This window comes from Odocoileus virginianus, unplaced genomic scaffold (genome assembly GCF_023699985.2).
Source record: "Odocoileus virginianus isolate 20LAN1187 ecotype Illinois unplaced genomic scaffold, Ovbor_1.2 Unplaced_Scaffold_4, whole genome shotgun sequence".
NCBI classification, from domain to species: domain Eukaryota; kingdom Metazoa; phylum Chordata; class Mammalia; order Artiodactyla; family Cervidae; genus Odocoileus; species Odocoileus virginianus.
This window is the reverse complement of record NW_027224266.1, coordinates 3,648,850-3,669,867: the sequence shown is the minus strand read 5'-3', so window position 1 is coordinate 3,669,867 and position 21,018 is coordinate 3,648,850. Positions and strand designations below refer to the sequence as shown.

Below are 21,018 nucleotides of genomic sequence, written 5' to 3'. Positions count from 1 at the left end.
TGAAGCACAATTTACACTGGATATAAAATTCTGGGTTGATGGTGTTTTTCTTCCAATGCTTTAAGGATGTTGTTCCACTGTCTTTTGGTTTGCATGGTTTTTGATGAAAAACCAGAGATTAGTCTTAAGATTTTCTCTGTATCACTAGTTTTGAGAAATTTGATTCCATAGTGCCATGATTTGGTTTTCTTTGTGTTTGTGCTGCTTGTTATTCACTGGAGTTCTTGGATATGTTTGTTTGTAGTTTCCAACAAATTTGGAACAGTCTGGAGATTGAGTAGGTCAATAGAGGGGATAAAATAGATTCATACAAAATAGTACAAGGGAAGATAGAAAAAGAGGAAAAAAAGGAATAAAGAACAGATAGGACAAACAGAAGTGTAGAACTACTCTTGTTTTATATCTTATACCTGTCAGGTAACAGATCACCAAAACAAATACCCAAAGCATCTTTTATTTACCTCCATATCCAGACTTCCACAAATGGAATTCAGAAGCTTTTCTTGATGATAACATCAGCTACATTCTGATTCATTCAGTGTTGAAATCAGTTCTGTTTATCATGATGAAAGAGATTATTTTGGTTCAGAAGTGCCAGTGACCTGGCACAACTTGGAAGGATTTGAAGGAAAGAGCATGTCAGGCAGAAGAGTGTGGGAAAGGAGACGTGAGTTCTTAGTGCTGTCACAGTTGGTGGTTGCATGATTTGTGTAGTGGTATTAGAAATCAGTGAAATTAGCATAGCTTCTGAAAGTGAAATTAAAAATCAAGCAGAGATATTCAAACTGTATCCCAGGTCAGTTAATATTTGACTATAAACTGACTGAATGTATTAACATAGCTAAAGTGAAAAAGGATATCTTTTAACAAACTTGATCACTGTATCAGTTAGGAATGCTTTTGACTACAGCTAACTGGCAACCCACTCCAGTATTCTTGCCTGGAAAATCCCATGGACGGAGAAGCCTGGTAGGCTACAGTCCATGGGGTCACAAAGAGTTGGACATGACTGAGCGACTTCACTTCACTTTCAACAATTAATTAGAGTAACTTAACTTATATGCAGAGTACATCATGAGAAACGCTGGGCTGGAAGAAGCACAAGCTGGAATCAAGATTGCCAGGAGAAATACCAATAACCTCAGATATGCAGATGACACCACCCTTATGGCAGAAAGTGAAGAGGAACTAAAAAGCCTCTTGATGAAAGTAAAAGAGGAGAGTGAAAAAGTTGGCTTAAAGCTCAACATTCAGAAAACTAAGATCATAGCATCTGGTCCCATCACTTCATGGGAAATAGATGGGGAAACAGTGTCAGGCTTTATTTTTGGGGGCTCCAAAATCACTGCAGATAGTGACTGCAGCCATGAGATTAAAAGACGCTTACTCCTTGGAAGGAAAGTTATGACCAACCTAGATAGCATATTAAAAAGCAGAGACTTTGCCAACAAAGGTTCATCTAGTCAAGGCTATGGTTTTTCCAGTGGTCATGTATGGATGTGAGAGTTGGACTATGAAGAAAGCTGAGCGCTGAAGAATTGATGCTTTTGAACTGTGGTGTTGGAGAAGACTCTTGAGAGACCCTTGGACTGCAAGGAGATCCAACCAGTCCATCCTAAAGGAGATCAGTCCTGTGGTGTTCATTGGAAAGACTGATGCTGAAGCTGAAACTCCAATACTTTGGCCACCTCATGTGAAGAGTTGACTCATTGGAAAAGACCCTGATGCTGGGAGGGATTGGGGGCAGGAGGAGAAGGGGATGACAGAGAATGAGATGGCATCACCGACTTGATGGACATGAGTTTGGGTAAACTCTGGGAGTTGGTGATGGACAGGGAGGCCTGGCGTGCTGCGATTCATGGGGTCGCAAAGAGTCAGACACAACTGAGCGACTGAAGTGAAGTCATAAAAACTTAAAGAACAATTCAGAAGACTGGAGGTAGCCAGTTCCAGGGCTAGTTCAGCAATTAACCATGTTATAGATAACCTAGGCTTTTAAAACCCTTCCAGTCTGCCAATTATCTTCAATTTACCTCATGAACATAAAAGGGCTGCAATAGCTCCAAGCATCATGTCCTCACATCAGCATCCTAAGCAGGGAGGATAGGTCAGGAGCAAAAATCTTTCTCCAACTGAGGCTCTGTTTTATCTAGAAAGCAGCATCTTTCCTAGAATACTCCAGAAGTCTTCCTTTAATGTCTTATTGGACAGTTGTTTTGCCCCAATTTTTTTTTTTGCCAAAAGTTTTTAATCTGTTAACAAAAGAAACCATTCATTACACAGAAAGATTTCAGTTTTTTTTATAGAGGATTATTTGACTTAATCTCAATATTCAATCAATAAAAGAAACAATGGAGAGAAATAACAGCATATATATCATGAAACTGGGCCAACAACCTACACCCAAACTTGAACAGTGCTGAGAAGTCCCTTGTTAACAGCAATCTGGAGTCCCAGTTGGGAAAGAGTCCTGGGTGGTACATCCACCCCATGGGTGAGACTTCAAATTGCAGTTTTGGGGGCTCCCACTTATAATCCCAGGCCACAAACTGATATCATCATCAGTTTGTGTGCAGACTTGCAGCTCTGGTTTTTCTTTAAGGTATACAATGCTGTTTGTTTCACCTTGTGAGTTACAGGATTTCATTATACCCTGGGGGGCTGGCCAGGCTCTCAGGGGCTTAAAAGATTCCAAGACCCACTCCTGTCTTATCTAACTTGCTGGTAACAATTGGTGTGCTTGCAGGCAGGCATATAGTCCAGGCAAGGTCAGAAGTTGGTCAGAGGCTTGCTCTCCTACTTCTGAAGCCTGAACAAGACTACCTCCATTTAATTTCCCTATTAACAGTACTGAGTAATGGCTAACCATGGCTACAAGGGAGGCTGGGACAGTGATTATTTGGCAAAGGAAACAGATGATATGTTTGGGCAAGATGAATGGTGATCTGTTCTTTGAGGTTGGGCACATTGCTGCCAAGAACAGAATTGGAATGTTCCTAGCAAGAAATTAGAAGGAAATGGCTGTAGTGTAGGTAACTAAAGGTGTCTACTGGGATCAGTCCTAGAAGCACAGGTAAAGAATCTCAGACGCCAGAATTGAAATCTGCTCTGGCACTGTGCTAGAACAGGAATACCTTGATGTGGGAACTCCAGTAGCTGAATCTTGAGATTGGTTTTTGCATGTTGTGGAGATGGATACTTAAGTTTCTCCTTATTCATTCATTCATTTTTTATTTATTTTTTTTTACCAGTTTTTAAATATCTTTATTTACAAATTGGTATATTATCGGTCAGTTTGAATGCCATATGTGTGATAAAATAGATTATGAGAAATATCATATTTACAATGAAATCATTATTTTATATAACTGAATCACCTAGTAGGCTACCTCCTGCAAAAAATATGGAACACTTCATGAATTTGTGTGTCATCCTTGTGCAGGGGCCATGCTAATCTTCTCTGTATCATTCCAATTTTAGTATATGTGCTGCCGAAGCGAGCACTCATTCATTTAACACATTTTTTATTGAATCAGGTGTTGTTATTGTCTCTGGAATTTTAGCATTGGAAAGATCAGACAAAAATGTTTGCCTTCATGGTGCTTACAGTGACTATTTTAGCTTAGTGCAACTGATTCCATACTCATCAGTAAATTTTCTGTCTATAACTGGGTTTCTCATGTGCCCCAGGCAGTCTTACATCTTATTATGAATTAGGAAGTTGGTATTGTTATTTCATGGTCATTTCTTGGTTAATATGAGTCCACATAAGGACATAGATTTACCTTTAGTGAAGTGACAAATCAGGTTTCTGACTTGCACATCAGAGGGCCAGTACCTAAACCATGGTAAATTCAAGAAGGCATTTCAACTTTCTTGTGAGCCATTGTGGGAGACAGCCACAGAGTTTTCTCCAGTTAATACCCCAGCAGTGCATGTTTTCCCCATTTTAATGTTTAGACTTATTCATATGTATGAAAGGGATACTTGTTGGGGTCCTTTAATGGACCAGAACCTGGTGGTCCAGAGTCGATGATAAGAAAGTGAAAGAAAGAGCCGTAGGGAAGGGGGGAGACAGAGAGAGAGAGAGAGAGAGAGAGAGAGAGAGGGAGAGGGGGAGAGAGAGAGAGAGAGAGAGAGAGAGAGAGAGAGAGAGAGAGAGAGAGAGAGAGAGAGAGAGAGAGAGAGAGAGAGAGAGAGAGAGAGAGAGAGAGAGAGAGAGAGAGAGAGAGAGAGAGAGAGAGAGAGAGAGAGAGAGAGAGAGAGAGAGAAAGAAAGAAAGAAAGAAAGAAAGAAAAAGAAAGAAAGACACGGGGACCCAAGCTCTGATGGAGCAAAGGTATTTTATTAGCAGAAATGCAGGCTTATATATCTTTAGTAAGATGATTACTCAGCTATTACACAGGATGAAATTTTATCAATAGCCACAATATGGATAGTCTAATACATACAAGGTCGCTGATGCTGAAAAGAGTCACTGAAGGGAGTTACTGAAAGGAATCCAAGCAGATACCCTTTCTCATGATCTCAGTCCTGAGAACTGCATGCAGCTCTACTCGTTCCCGGAATAGGAACTGATAAGGAACAGAGAATCCTTGAGAAATGGCACACAAAGGAAGAAAAATGCAACATATTGGATTCCTTAAAGTTAAACGTCCCCTGACAGATACAGGAAGGAAATATTAACTTATAAACATTTAAATCTATCAAAAAAAGAAGTCCTAACCTTGAAACTGTGATTCATGCCATAAATTATGAACTAACTGGATTCCAATTCATCCTCAGAGGATTCAAAGTTAAAAAAATTTCCTATTGATGAACATTTAGATTGCGTCCTCCCCCCTTCCACTGCCCTTTCCAACGATGCTCTTATGAACATTCTTATATATGTCCTTGAGTATAGGAGCAGTAATTTATAGGGTGTTTGCCTAGGACTGGAATGCTGAGTCAAAGGGTAAAATATTTGGGTTCAACTTTATGAAACAGAGCCAAATTATTCTCCAAAGTGATTTGGCCAATTTACAACTTCTCCTAGCAGTGAGTGAGAATTCCTAGCAGTCTCTGTCCTCGCCAGCAGTTGGTAATTTCACTTCATGGTTTTTGCTTGTATAATGGGTATGAAATGGAATCTTATTGTGGTTTGAATTAGATTAATATGATATTGAGCTTTTCATATGTTTGTTGGTCATATTTTTTTCTTCTATTGAATTGCCAATCCATGATCTTTATCCATTTAAAAATTTTATTTATTTTTGACTGTGCTGAGTCTTCATTGCTGTGTGTTGGCTTTCTCTGGTTGCATTGTGTGGGGGCCACTCTTTGTTGCAGTGCATAGGCTTCTTATTGCAGTGAGTGGCTTCTCTTGTGGATCACAGGCTCTAGGTGTGTGGGCTTCAGTCATTGTGGCACGTGGGCTCAATAGTTGTGGTGCACGGGCTTAGTTGCTCTGTGGCGTGGGATCTTCCCGGATCAGGGATTGAACCTATGTCCCCTGCATTGGCAGGCAGATTATTTACCACTGAGCCACCAGGGAAGCCCCCATTTTTGATTGGCTTCTTTTTTTCGTATTCATTTGTAGTAACCCTTTTATATAATTTATTATTCTCTCCACTCTTCTTTTTGGTTACTTTTTCTTGCAGACATGCATCAGGGTTTTTGTTGTTGTTGTTAATAGTGTCTCTGGTCATATGGGAGTTTTTCAATTTAAAGCAGTCAAATTTAGCAATCCATTTTGAACTAAGACTATTATTAGGTGCAAGCAAGTTTGGAATTTTTATATTTTCATGGTGATTTTTCCTGTTCACATGTTTGTGCCTCTTTATTTTTATACTGTTTTTTTTTAATTTAAGTACATTTTAATGAAATAAATACAGTTAATACAGGAGGAGAAGGGGACAACAGAAGATGAGATGGTTGGATGGCATCACCGACTCAATGGACATGAGTTTGAGCAAACTCTGGGAGATAGTGAAGGACAGGGAAGCCTGGCATGCTGCAGTCCATGAGGTCACAAAGAGTTGGACATGACTGAGCGACTGAACAACAGCAATACAACTTTGTTTTCATACATATTTACCTGATATGTTCTTTCTCCCAATTTTGACTTTTTTTAGAAATTTATTTATCTTTGACTGTGTTGGGTCTTCACTGCTGCTTGAGCCCTCTCCAGCTGCAGAGAGCAGGAGCTACTCTCCAGCTGCGGTGTGTGGCCCCTTGCTGTGGTGGCTTCTCTTGTTGCAGAGCATGGGCTCTAGGCATGTGGGCTTTAGTAGTTGTGGCTCCCAGGGTTCGAGGACAGGCTCAATAGTTGTGGCTCATGAACTTAGTTGCTCTGTGGCGTGTGGGATCTTCCCAGATCAGGGATTGAACCCGTGTCTCCTGCATTGGCAGGCAGACTCTTTACCACTGAGCCACCAGGGAAGCCTCCAATCTTGACTTTTGACCTTATTGTATCATACCAAGAACAGGCCAGTAGGAATGGCCCATGTCAGTTTAGAAAATAAGGACCTTGCAGCCTCAGAACTGGGCTTCCCTGGTGGCTCAGTGGTAAAGAATCCGCCTGCAATGCAGGAGATGCAGGTTTGATCCCTGGGTCAGGAAGATCCCCTGGAGAAGGAAATGGCAACCCACTCCAGTATTCTTGCCTGGAGAATCCCATGGACAGAGGAGCCTGGTGGGCTGAACTCCGTGGGGTTGAAAAAGAGTTGGACATGACTTAGCTACTAAATAGCAACAACAAAGCCCCAGTACCAGCTTGCATCTGGTTTTGAATTTCATGCTTGTTTTTGTCCCCTTATCACTTGCTGCTTCCATGGTGGATAGGACCAAGTGATAGATAAGGGTGATATGTATGTAAGGATCTAGCCAATAAATGAGACAGACTCAGATCCACCTGAAAGGATCAAATTAAATAGTAATAAGTTCTGAATCTATTTTTGCCGAAACATAGTGGAAAGAAGTAGAAATAGAGTTCACTTATTTACTAGCCTGAGATAGAAAAAGAGTTCTAGATTAGGAAAGTTAACATTCAGATATAGAATTCTGAAAGGTCAAATTTCAAAACGTTTTGTTTACAGTATGTTGGGGAGCCATTTGACGATAACACATCAAGTTAGAACCATGTGTCATTACTTTATAATTTATGAAAGTAAAAATTAAATGTAGAATACATTTGTCCACATGGGGAAACAAACCAGAAAGGGAGAGATAATTGGCTGAAGGCTTAGAAAGTGCTGAATATGAACATGAGAGGGGAAACTTGAGGAATATGATTTGAGGCCTTATGGTCATCTAGTTTTTTAGATGCCTTCTCATTTCCTGATTTGGTTCCTCTGTGTAGGATCCCCCAATTCTAGCAGCGATTGCTATTATATGTGACTGAGGTCATGAGTCTACTTACCCAGATCTACTCACACCATCAGTTTTTCAGGGCAAGTCTGGGGTATAAAACTGTGCCCTCTGGTGGAGAAGGACACTACTCACTGTGCATCTAAACCCTGATTTTCCTTATCTGTAAAATGGGAATAATGGGAATACCAATCTCCTATGGTTGTTGTGGGGGCTTCTCTGGTAGCTCAGTGGTAAAGAACCTGCCTGCCAATGCAGGAGACAGAAGAGACACGGGTTCGATCCCTATGGGTTGGGAGGATCCCCTGGAGAAGGAAATGGCAACCCACTCCAGTATTCTTGCCTGGGAAATCCCATGGACAGAGGAGCCTGGCGGGCTACAGTCTATGGGGTCACAAAGAGTCAGACATGACTTAGCAACTAAACAACATCAACATGGTTTTTGTGAGGATTAAATAAGATAATCGACCAATTAGTTCTCAATAAATAACACTATATTCCCTCTTCATTCAACAAATATTTTTTATACATTTTCAACATGTTAGGCACTGAGATAAGTGCTCAACACATGGTAGCTATCACTGTTGTTTTGTCATTTCATCAATCCATATTATGGTATAATTACAGGGTATCCAGCACTGGGCCAGATTCAGGAGCCAGTAAATAAGACTAAACCTTCAAGACTCTAGATAAGCTTTTCTGGTTCTACTAATGAGAATCCACTTCTCTTTTGTGAGTTCTTTGGAATTCTTCAATGATATCTTCTCTTCAGTGAAAGAGATCACTGTCAGATGCCTTCCTACAATGTGCCAGGTTCTAGCTGATTATAGGACAAAAGAGGGGTATGAAGGTTGTGCAAACTTTTGCCCCACATAGGTTCATGACAGGCCTTTTTCTCCTCCTTTCCTTTCCTTTTCATCTCCCTTTCCCTTTCCCAGAACCTAGTTTACTAGGGGAAATGTTCTGCTGAAATACCAGGGGGAAAAAACTACTGTAACAAGAGAAAAGAATATAGACATGAAGCAACTCAGACCCAATGTCCAATCCAGCCTTTCCGCAAGAGATCAGAAGAAAGTACTCAGTTCAGTTCAGTTGCTCAGTCCTGTCCCACTCTTTGGGACCGCCTGAATCGCAGCACGCCAGGCCTCCCTGTCCATCACCAACTCCCGGAGTTTACTCAAACTCATGTCCATTGAGTCGGTGATGCCATCCAGCCATCTCATCCTCTGTCGTCCCCTTCTCCTCCTGCCCCCAATCCCTCCCAGCATCAGGGTCTTTTCCAATGAGTCAACTCTTTGCATGAGATGGCCAAAGTATTGGAGTTTCAGCTTCAGCATCAGTCCTTCCAATGAACACCCAGGACTGATCTCCTTTAGGATGGACTGGTTGGATCTCCTTGCAGTCCAAGGGACTCTCAAGAGTCTTCTCCAACACCACAGTTCAAAAGCATCAATTTTTCGGCGCTCAGCTTTCTTCATAGTCCAACTCTCACATCCATACATGACCACTGGGAAAACCATAGCCTTGACTAGATGGACCTTTGTTGGCAAAGTAATGTCTCTGCTTTTTAATATGCTATCTAGGTTGGTCATAACTTTCCTTCCAAGGAGTAAGCGTCTTTTAATTTCATGGCTGCAGTCACTATCTGCAGTGATTTTGGAGCCCCAAAAAATAAAGTCTGACACTGTTTCCCCATCTATTTCCTATGAGGTGATGGGACCAGATGCCATGATCTTAGTTTTCTGAATGTTGAGCTTTAAGCCAACTTTTTCACTCTCCTCTTTCACTTTCATCAAGAGGCTTTTTAGTTCCTCTTCACTTTCTGCCATAAGGGTTGTGTCATCTGCATATCTGAGGTTATTGGTATTTCTCCTGGCAATCTTGATTCCAGCTTGTGCTTCTTCCAGCCCAGCATTTCTCATGATGTACTCTGCATAGAAGTTAAATAAGCAGGGTGACAATATACAGCCTTGACATACTCCTTTTCCTATTTGGAACCAGTCTGTTGTTCCATGTCCAGTTCTAACTGTTGCTTCCTGACCTGCATACAGGTTTCTCAAGAGGCAGGTCAGGTGGTCTGGTATTTCCATCTCTTTCAGAATTTTCCACAGTTTATTGTGATCCACACAGTCGAAGGCTTTGGCATAGTCAATAAAGCAGAAATAGATGTTTTTCTGGAACTCTCTTGCTTTTTCGATGATCCAGCAGATGTTGGCAATTTGATCTCTCGTTCCTCTGCCTTTTCTAAAACTAGCTTGAATATCTGGAAGTTCACGGTTCACGTATTGCTGAAGCCTGGCTTGGAGAATTTTGAGCATTACTTTGCTAGTGTGTGAGATGAGTGCAATTGTGCAGTAGTTTGAGCATTTTTTGGCATTGCCTTTCTTTGGGATTGGAATGAAAACTGACCTTTTCCAGTCCTGTGGCCACTGCCGAGTTTTCCAAATTTGCTGGCATATTGAGTGCAGCACTTTCACAGCATCATCTTTCAGGATTTGAAATAGCTCAACTGGAATTCCATCACCTCCACTAGCTTTGTTTGTAGTGATGCTTTCTAAGGCCCACTTGACTTCACATTCCAGGATGTCTGGCTCTAGGTGAGTGATCACACCATCGTGATTATCTGGGTCATGAAGATCTTTTTTGTACAGTTCTTCTGTGTATTCTTGCCACCTCTTCTTAATATCTTCTGCTTCTGTTAGGTCCATACCATTTCTGTCCTTTATCGAACCCATCTTTGCATGAAATGTTCCCTTGGTATCTCTAATTTTCTTGAAGAGATCTCTAGTCCTTTCCCATTCTGTTGTTTTCCTCTATTTCTTTGCATTGATCCTGAGGAAGGCTTTCTTATCTCTCCTTGCTGTTCTCTGGAACTCTGCATTCATGTGGGAATATCTTTCCCCTTCTCCTTTGCTTTTTGCTTCTCTTCTTTTCACAGCTATTTGTAAGGCCTCCTCAGACAGCCATTTTGCCTTTTTGCATTTCTTTTCCATGGGGATGGTCTTGATCCCTGTCTCCTGTACAATGTCACGAACCTCTGTCCATAGTTCATCAGGCACTCTGTCTATCAGATCTAGTCCCTTAAATCTATTTCTCACTTCCACTGTATAGTCATAAGGGATTTGATTTAGGTCATACCTGAATGGTCTAGTGGTTTTCCCTACTTTCTTCAATTTAAGTGTGAATTTGGCAATAAGGAGTTCATGATCTGAACCACAGTCAGCTCCTGGTCTTGTTTTTGCTGTCTGTATAGAGCTCTCCATCTTTGGCTGCAAAGAATATAATCAATGCTGATTTTGGTGTTGACCATCTGGTGATGTCCATGTGTAGAGTTTTCTCTTGTGTTGTTGGAAGAGGGTGTTTGCTATGACCAGTGCATTCTCTTGGCAAAACTCTATTAGCCTTTGCCCTGCTTCATTCTGTACTCCAAGGCCAAATTTGCCTGTTACTCCAGGTGTTTCTTGACTTCCTACTTTTGCATTCCAGTCCCCTATAATGAAAAGGACATCTTTTTTGGGTGTTAGTTCTAGAAGGTCTTGTAGGTCTTCATAGAACCATTCAATTTCAGCTTCTTCAGCATTACTGGTTGGGGCATAGGCTTGGATTACCATGATATTGAATGGTTTGCCTTGGAAACGAACAGAGATCATTCTGTCATTTTTTAGATTGCATCCAAGTACTGCATTTCGGACTCTTTTGTTGACCATGATGGCTACTCCATTTCTTCTAAGGGATTCCTGCCCACAGTAGTGAATATAATGGCCATCTGAGTTAAATTCACCCATTCCAGTTCCACTTTAGTTCACTGATTCCTAGAATGTCGATGTTCACTCTTGCCATCTCCTGTTTGACCACTTCCAATTTGCCTTGGTTCATGGACCTAACATTCCAGGTTCCTATGCAATATTGCTCTTTACAGCATTGGACCTTGCTTCTATCACCAGTCATATTCACAACTGGGTATTGTTTTTGCTTTGGCTCCATCCCTTCATTCTTTCTGGAGTTATTTCTCCACTCATCTCCAGTAGCATATTGGGCACCTACTGACCTGTGGAGTTCCTCTTTCAGTATCCTATAATTTTGCCTTTTCATACTAACTCAGTGAAACTAAGCCATGCTGTGTGGGGCCACGCAAGATGGATGGGTCATGGTAGAGAGGTCTGACAGAATGTGGTCCACTGGAAAGGGAATGGCAAACCACTTCAGAAGGAAGTACCGGACTTGCCTTTTTTCCAGCCCGTGGGGAAAACCCAGCCCTTCATTCATCTTCCACTCCATAGCCTTCAGCAATGTGTTGGTCATCCAGTTCCTGGATGAGACAGGCCAGGGGTCAGAAAAGGATTAAATTTCCTTGGGCTTGAATCCTACAAGTAGGTAGAAAAGGAAAGAAAAGAAAGAGTCCATTAACCATGGTTATGAAAAGTCAGACCTTTCCCACTGCCAACCTTCATGTCCTTTCAGGCATTGTAATGCTGCAAAGAGTTGCTGTCTCTTTCCCTACTAAATACCTACTTCTGTTAATCGGGCTTTCCTAGGAGGTGCCAGACCCTAGGAATAGGGCTGGGAGAGGGAGGAAAAAACAGTCCTTTATGCCAATAAGAAAAAAGTTATTTTTAATTTAAAAGTGTCTCAAAGTGGGGAATTCCCTGGTGGTCCAATGGTTAGGATCCTCGCTCTCATTGAGGAGGGCCCAATTCAGTCCCTGGTTGGGGAACTAAAATCCTACAAGGCTGTTGGCCTCAAAAAAAAAAAAGTCTCAAAAGGTTTAGGTTAATGCATGGATAATAAATTGGTTAAATTAAATTTAGGATTCTGGGGAGGCTAACTTTTGAGGTTGACATTTACATTGTTGGCTTCCCTGATAGCTCAGTTGGTAAAGAATCCGTCTGCAATGCAGGAGACCCTGGTTCAATTCCTGAGTTGGGAAGATCCCCTGGAGAAGGGATAGGCTACCCACTCCAGTATTCTTGGAATTCCCTTGTGGCTCAGCTGGTAAAGAATCCACCTGCAATGCGGGAGACCTGGGTTCGATCCCTGGGTTGGGAAGATCCCTGGAGAAGGGAAAGGCTACCCACTCCAGTATTCTGGCCTAGAGAATTCTGTGGACTGTATAGTCCATGGGGTCGCAAAGAGTCAGACATGACTGAGTCACTTTCACTTTCCCAGGTGGCCCTAGTGAGAAGAGAACCCACCTGCCAATGCAGGAGACAGAAGAGACACGGGTTTGATCCCTGGGTTGAGAAGATCCCCTAGAGAAGGGAAATGGCAACCCATTCCAGTATCCTTGCCTGTGAGAATCCCATGTACAGAGGAGCCTGGTGGGCTACAGTCCATGGGGTTGCACAGAGTTGGACACAACTAAAGTGACTTAGCATGTGTGCACATGGCTGTAATAAATCATCTTTTTTTTTCTACTGCAGTGGACCCAATCTCTAATTGGAGAAATTGTGAATATGGTCTATAATGTGGACCCCTTCATTTTTATGTTATGCTCTTGTGGAAGGTCCTTTAAGCCCAGTGCAGCTGTTTTTTTAAGGCTGTATTAGGACCAAACCAGCCTTTAAAAGGTGGGAACATTGCTTACCATTCCTCTCCTCCTATTACTGCTCGAGAGCTGGTTTCCATCATCCAATCAGTTAAATCTTGACTAGACATTGAGAGTTAACTATGTGCCCAGGTTTGAAATTTAAAAGATGACTCCTGCCTTCTAGAAGCTTGCAGTATCATTGGAGTACCACGATGGACACTTTACATAATTAAAGAAATAATACAGAGAAAAGTATAGTAAGTTGCCAGATACAGACTTAGTGAAATAGAAATGTAGAGAAAGTAAATGATTACAGAGTCAGGAAATCCTCTTATAAGAAGTAGAACTTCAGTTGGGCTCTGTGAATACAGGAAGGGAGTAAGGTACTCAGTAAAGGGAATACAGCATGAGCAGACCAGAGAAAGAAACCAGAAAGTTCAGTTTCAGTTTCCTCATCTGTGAGATGAGTCAGGAAGCCAGATATGAGCTCCTCTGCAGCACGGACTGTTGTCTTCAGTCTTGTGGTTCTATCATCAGGCAGGATTTCTCTCATAGAGTAGGCACTTGATAGATGCATCTTGACTTGAGCAAACATGACACATGGAGGAGATGGCTTGGAGATTTGTCTACCCAGGGACAAAGTTCATGTTAGCAAGCCATGAATTTCCCTCAGCAATCTGGGGCTCAGCTCAGAACCATCCTGACTGAGACAGGCACATTACTTCTCCCTGGGTGTGGGACTAAGTCCTCTGAGAATGCAGCAAAAGGGTTATCTTGCTTGTGCAACTCACTTCCAATGAGGACACAGAGCCCTGGTTGCCTCCAACATATGGTCAGTCGTGATGGTGACACTGCTAGGTCACTCAGGGAACTCATTGTTGGGAAATGAGCAGCTGGGCTGTGGGTACATTGATAACATTGATACCTGGCCACCCTCCGTGGGTACCTTTAATTCAAATGACATATTTTAATTAGCCAGGTATGTGTGATAATGTGAGACAGAAAAACAACAAACATTCCCATTTAACTCCTTGGAAAACGTTCTTAACCTCTTTATCAAGTTTATTTATGAAACTGGAAAATTCAATTTGGATAGTTTAGTCTCTTTTTGCCTAAGGGAAGAACTCTCAAATGTCACCTCTTCTTGTGATTCTACGGGCCACTAGCCTATGTCCTCACCAAGACTTCTCCAACTATCCCTCCCAGCAGAATGCATTATTTATATTGCTTCCTGTGAGATCTTATGGCACAGTATTCATTGGAGCAGTTGTCACAGTGCATTTGATAATGTTTCTACTTTTTCTATTTGGGTGGTGGATTCCTGGAGGTCAGGAACTCTCTCTGATTGTTGTAGCCTCAGCCCCTAGCAAAACACCTGGCATATAGTAGGTGCTTAATAAATGGATTAAATTAATATCTTGGCTCTATTGATTACTTTTAAGGAACTTAAGATAGAATTTGCTTCCTTGGTGGTTCAGCAGTAAAGAACTCACCTTCAATGCAGGAGATGTGGGTTTGATTCCTGGGTCGGGAAGATCCCCTGGAGGAGGGCATGGTGACCCACTCCAGTATTCTTGCCTGGAGAATCCCATGGACAGAGGAGCCTGGTGGGCTACAGTCCATGGGGTTGCAAAGAGTTGGACATGACTGAAGTGACTTAGCAGCAGCAACAGCAGCAAGATAGAATTCATCAGAAAAATTCCTATTCATTATCTTTACTTTCTCTGACTGAGACTATAAGAGCCTCTTGGCCAACTAAAAACCATCCACAGAATTGGACTGCAGGGGATTCTGAAATGAATTCTCTCCTAGAATCTCCAGGAAGGAAAACAACCCTGCCAACAGCTTGTCCACTGAGTCCTGTGTCAGACATCTGACATCCAGAACTGTAAGATAATCAATTTGTGTTATTTTAACTCACATAGTTTGTGGTAATTTGTTACAGCAGCAACAGGGAACAAATATAGTGGGTGAAGAAAATATTGTCTACATCACATTGCCCAGAAACAATTCACTCTTGCAATACCAGGAGTATTTTGCATATTCCTCCATTAGAGTTAATGTCATATTATATTGATTTGTTTCCGGTTCTCTCTCTTTTAGGCTGTATGCATTTCCTTGTGCAGGACTATGCTTTTTTCATCTTTGTATTCTTAGTCCCTCAAATGTCATTGACTCTTTATGTGTGTCTCTGGTGACGAAGGAGGAAGAAGGGAGGCACATGGGGAGGAAACATGATCATGGTGGCGTCAGCACGAGGGAGGGGAAGCTCAGGAACTGGTGAAGACTGGATCTGGCTGATGTTAGTTCTCTGTGGTGTGGGCTGGCGGTGCTGGAATGCAAAGCATCTGCAGGTTCACTGCAGGCAGGAGGAGGCAGCGCCAAAAGCAGCTTGGTTTCTGTGGGTTTCTTGGTCCAGGAATGATTGATGAGCATGTCTCATCAACAGTGAACTCCTCTCTGATTCCCTGTCACCCACTCCCTCACTCAGAGTGTTTCTCAACCCCTGTAGTCCCAGACTGGAAACCACAGACTTCAGTTAGATTTGGAGCAGCTCCAGTCTCTAAAGTATTCAATTTGGGCTTCCAGAGAGTGACACTGTTTCTCTAGTTTCCCAACACTAGACTGCAGTACCTCCAGGGGCCATGAATGTGCCCTTTATGAGCAAACCCATATTCTGGCAGACCTGGTCCAAGACATTTATTTCAGTCTATTAATGCAGATTGCTCTTAGTATGTGTGTGTGTGCATGTGCATGTGCATGTGTGTGTGGTTAAAATTATATACAAAATAGAGGCGGGATTTGAGAATTCTCTGAGCAGACAAAACCATTTAAGCCAGTAAGCTCAACTTAAATCTAGCTTATTTCATGAAAATAAGTGAAACTTAACCTAGATCATTTCTTGTAAATGCCTGTGACAATCATAAAAGAAACTTGAGTTATCGTCTTTAAAATGGTATGAACCAATCCCCTGCCACCTTGACCCCCCCATTGAAATAACCAGTCATTGTAAGCGTTAATAACTCTCTCATTTTCACTTTATAAGCCCTGCTGTAATTTAATGCCCCCAAGCTTCGTATCCATCTTTGAATTTAGAAGCCCCCAGTGCCAAACTGTTTTTATTTTATTTTTAAAAATTATTTATTTATTTTTGGCTGTGCTGGGTCTTTGTCGCTGTGCAGGCTTTTCTCTAGTTGCAGAGAGCCAGGGCTACTCTCTAGTTGTGGTGTGTGGGCTTCTCATTGTGGTGGTTTCTGTTGTTGCAGAGCACGGGCTCTAGGGCACACATGCTTCGGTATTCGCAGCACGTGGGCTCTAGAGCACAGGCTCCACAGTTGTCTGGATCAGGGATTGAACCTGTGTCCCCTGTATTGGCAGGTGGATTTTTTTTTCTTTTTTTACAACTGAGCCGCCAGGGAAGCCCCCGAACTGTTTTTATGTGCACAACAAACTCTTGTTAAATACTATTTGTTGATTTGGTGGTTTTAATTATGTTACATGTGTACATGTGTGCTCAGTCATGTCTGACTCTTTGTCACCCTGTGACTGCAGCCCTCCAGACTCCTCTGTCCATAGAATTTTCCAGGCAAGAATACTGGAGTGGGTTGCCATTTTCTCCTCCAGGGGATCTTCCTGACCCAGGGATCAAACCCATGTCTCCTGCACTGGCAGGTGGATTCTTTACCACAGAGCCACCAGGGAATCTTAATTGTGTTATTTCTGGATTTTTGACAGTTTTCTGGCATCAGAAGTGGGATCCAAATAAGACCTTCAACAACTCTGAAGCCAGTGAGCAACCACCTGCTGGTCCCCACAAGACCCAAGGAGTCAGTGCGTTCTCATCGACCTTGCTGCTCTCTTTGTGTGTTGAACTCGCCAACTTTATCATGCATACCTGTATTCTGTTTGTTCTAGCTTCTTGGTAAGTCCCCCTCCTGTCTGTAAGGGGAGAAAACCTGTGATTCTCTGGAATTTAGGCAGCAGTAGGATTACTGAGCGCCTCATGGATTGTTTCAGGTTATCTAAAGGCAGAGATAGATTCTACCTCGTCTAAATCTCATTCTCCTCCCCGCTTAAAGACTCCCGCTTCTTGTATGTATAACCACCGTGGGCCAGAATCTTGTGCCTTTCTGGCAAAATGAGTGAACTTTACAAAGAATAATTTGGAATTATCATGGCCACTTTGGGGAAACTCTAACTTAATATAGTCTACTTTAAGGGGTGCCCTTGAAAAGAGGATTACAAACTTCTCAGAGACAATGGAAAATACTCTTTGATCGGTATGTAGAAGTTTCTAAGAGACCAGCTGACTCCAAAAATAGCTTTTCTTAAAGAATTTTTATAATGCGCACACGCACACACACACACACACACACACACACACACACACAGTCTATAGTTAAAAAATACTTCGGCCATCTGAACAGGTAACCTTAATTTAGTCTGTTGGCAAGAAATACAATTTGGATTCAGATTCTTTTGCATTTCATATTATTATACTTGAGACATAGCTAAAATTTAAAAATGAAAACTGTAATATATCTGTATCTGCCTACTTGTTTAGGTATATCCATATATGTATGTGTATTATGTATTTATGATTTTTTTTGGCTATACCACTTGACTAATGGGCTCTTAGTTCCCTGACCAGGGATTGAACCTGGGCCCTCAGCAGTGAAAGTGCCAAGTTCTAACATTGAACCACCAGGGAATTCCCATGTATATATGATATTTTTAAAAGAATTCTATTTAGTTGGCATAAAGAGAAATAAGTGCTTATATAAATTAAGTATTCCTAAAACTTTTCAGAAATAGAAACTCTAACCCAATTGTTTTCAAGTTCACATGATCAGAAAAATCCTTGATGAAGAAAAGCTAGTTTAAGTTTGTTGGTTTAATTAAAACAAGTGTATTTTTGGAATTGTTATTATTAAATGTTTATTTGTCAAATAAGCTCATGCTATCTTTATGTTACAAAATAACTTAACATGATGGCTAGCTGTTTGATGTCTAATCTAAGCATAATTGTTAAAAACAAGTAATTTAAATAAATGTAAATAAGATAAAAGTTTACACTAAGCTAAACTAAATAATTAATATTTATATCTAGTTCATTTCCAAATAAGATAGTATACTAAGACATTGATCACTGAACATAAATTGAAATTTATTTCCTTTTCTTAATTTTTACAGGACAAAGGATATTTGAGTCTATTAATAAATAAGTCTTTTGTCACATTAAAACCACATTAAAATTGTACTATGAAAAGCATATTTCTAAAAATACAAATTTACATAATTATGTTTTTATAAATTTGCTATTTTACTATGAGATGCTAAATATGTGATAAATAGCTCACTACTGCCTGCTTCCTAATTTTCCCTGGGAAGTTAAAGATTACTCATAGTTAAAATTTATAAACAATATATAAAATTAGAGCTACAACAAACAATGAAGAATGAAGGAAAACAACTTTGTATACAAAGTAAGGGAAGAAAATCAGATTTAAAAAATCAGTACAGGTTTATTCCATTTCCTCATAAAAACAATTCCATAAAATATTTGAATAAAAAAAAGAGCAAACAGTTTTCAGTAAGTGTTTGCATATTTTTTCTATATACTTTTCTTCTCTCTTCAAATTCCAAAACACAGTAGAATTGAGATATTCTTAATTTTGTCACAGTCACATAGCCTTTAATTCTGTCAACACAGCTTCTATCCATTGCCCATAAAACCCCTGAATATCTGGCATAAGGAAATTAAACTCATTGTCTAAACTCGAGTATATAAGTCCCTTCCAAGTGCAAAATTGCTCATTCATTATGAGACTGGCTCTTCCAATTCCTTGCTAAGGATGCAGAGGTGTGTTCTACATCCTGAAAATAATAGACCGTGTTTGCATGGCATGGATACAAGCAATAGTTACTGCACAAGTGAATAGGACACAAAACTACCTGAGCTGGTGGATTAGTGTGTTGCAGGGAAGAGGAGCTGGTGGCTGGTTTTTTCTTTCCCTCTAACTCTTTGACAGCCAACAGCACATGAACATTATTTGTTAAACTATTCTGCCCATGCATTTTTTTACTTTGATTCAAAGAAAGGAAAACTGACATTGCTCTCTCTCACACTGATTGGAAGAAATCAATATGATAGTGAAGATTTTGTTGATTCTAGGAGTATGAAGCATCAAAGTAATCTTCATTATGAGGCCTGAACTTGAAATTTAAAAAGCTGAAGTATAGTTGATCTACAGTGGGATGTATTTTTATTTGAGGAGTATGTGAGGAATATAGGATATAGTTTTGTTAAGGAGAAAGAGTAATGTCTAAAATAAACTTTTTTTTTTCAGAATAAAAAAGGAAAAAGAAGATAAAACCTAAATGGATATAGAAAGATGCAAAAGGTTTGTGGAAAAGAAATTTATGTTGTGAGGTTACAGCTGGCTAAATTGAATAGATTTATACAGAGATTTTTAAAATAAAAAACTAGAGTTTAATTTTCTCTCTGTTAAAATCACAAAATTTCTTAGATTATTGGTCTGTTTTAAATAAAATATTATAAAAGGTTTTTCTTTACCTTTAATGTAACCTGCCTAGGAAACAAGGATTCTCTGTCATGGGAAATATTTCCTGTATTCCAAATTGTCTTTGTCAGATCTTTGATTAATTAGGAAAACAGAGTCTTTTCAGTTTTAAAAGCTAAGGTTTTGTTTGTTTGTTTGTTTTGTTTTTGTTTTTTACAGCTACTTAACTTTGTATATTTGCCTTTGAAATCTTTCAGTTGTCACTTTGGTGAATGGATAACTAAGTATTATTTCATAGTGACTTATGCTCCTATTTGATGAACTATTTCTAGTCTTTTGACATTTTGGACAAACTTCCCCAAATCAAATTCTGAGTTATCTTTTTGACCTTAAACTAACTTTGGGATTTTCCAGAGGGCCCTTAGAAGATCGCAAAAGATTTGCTCTTTCTTCTTATGAAAGAGAAATCTCAGTTTATTTAGACTTACTTGCTATTAACTTCTGTAGGAAACATTGTCAAATAAAAAGTAATATTTAAACTTCTTAGATTATATCTACATGAATATATATTATTAATATGTGTTCTAGAAATTATATAAAATTCCAAAAAATCTGATATGTCCTGGTATAATGTGATCAGCCAAAATTCTAGTTATTATTTTATAATAATGCATGCATAAAATAATAGTTTGCTTCTCAATTGCATCACTTTTTGGTGGCCTCTCACCAGATCGTAAACCATGCTTGTTTTTAAGTCTTCTGTCAGTCATAGTTATTGTTTTTCTCTTAATTCCTCTCTGCAAGTATTTATAATCAGCTACCAGCAAAAATGCTTCATCTTCAAAGAGATTCTTGGAAAAGACATTAACAAGTACTCTAGAATACAGGTTTCTGATAACTTTAAGATAATAACTGCACTGGATAGGAATTTCTAAGACTCTACTGGAAAACTGATTGATTCATAAAGCTACTAACCTAAGATGAAGCAAAACAAAAATTAAAAATAGGAGACTGAATGAACTGATTAAGATGATTATAATTTTTATGACTTCATTTGAAATATTGCTGGTTGTTTAATGTTTTGTTTTCTAGATTTAAGACCCTTTTTGCTCCTCTCTTTTAAGCTATTCATAACATGACAGCAATTTGATAAAGCATACTTTTGTAAACAAAAATTGAAACACTTTTGTCTTTTTCTTTTTACCTAATCCCTCAACAATTCAGAAACTCTTATTAAAATACTCCTATTTTGGGGACTTCCCTGGTGGTCTAGTGGTTAAGAATCTGCCTTGCAATGCAGGGATGTGGGTTCAATCTCTGGTCAGGGAACTAAGATCCCACATGCTGCCGAGCTACTCCGGGCACTCTGGAGCCTGTGTACCACAACGAGAGAGCAAATCTGGCCCAATGAAGATCCCACATGTTGCAACTAAGACTCGACACAGCCAATAAATAAATACTTAAAAAAAGCCTCTGATTTTCCTGACAGTATATGTCTTTATATAAAGCCAATAAGAATTTGTTCTTGTAGCAGGATGTAGGATGTAAGTAGACAAGTCCTTATCTTGGCTTCTTAGCCTAAAGAGACTTTAAAGGCCTAATCTGAAATTCCTTATTACC

The 21,018-nt window shown here is 40.1% G+C and overlaps 1 protein-coding gene and 2 non-coding genes across 3 annotated transcripts in view; 1 reads left to right on the top strand and 2 right to left on the bottom strand.

Annotated features, from left to right (window-relative positions):
* Positions 1–21,018, top strand: part of ACOT9 (acyl-CoA thioesterase 9) — a 79,089-nt gene that overhangs the window by 14,492 nt on the left and 43,579 nt on the right. Inside the window, exons 2-3 of the mRNA XM_070462386.1 lie at positions 16,610–16,796; positions 19,225–19,278. Of these exons, the coding sequence (XP_070318487.1) occupies positions 19,256–19,278 (23 nt within the window). The 5' untranslated portion in view covers positions 16,610–16,796; positions 19,225–19,255. The remainder of the gene's footprint in view (positions 1–16,609; positions 16,797–19,224; positions 19,279–21,018) is intronic.
* Positions 3,398–3,504, bottom strand: LOC139033382 (U6 spliceosomal RNA). The gene has a single exon (XR_011485962.1). It is a non-coding gene; the product is annotated as a U6 spliceosomal RNA (small nuclear RNA).
* Positions 17,514–17,585, bottom strand: TRNAE-UUC (transfer RNA glutamic acid (anticodon UUC)). Its single transcript has one exon. It is a non-coding gene; the product is annotated as a tRNA-Glu (tRNA).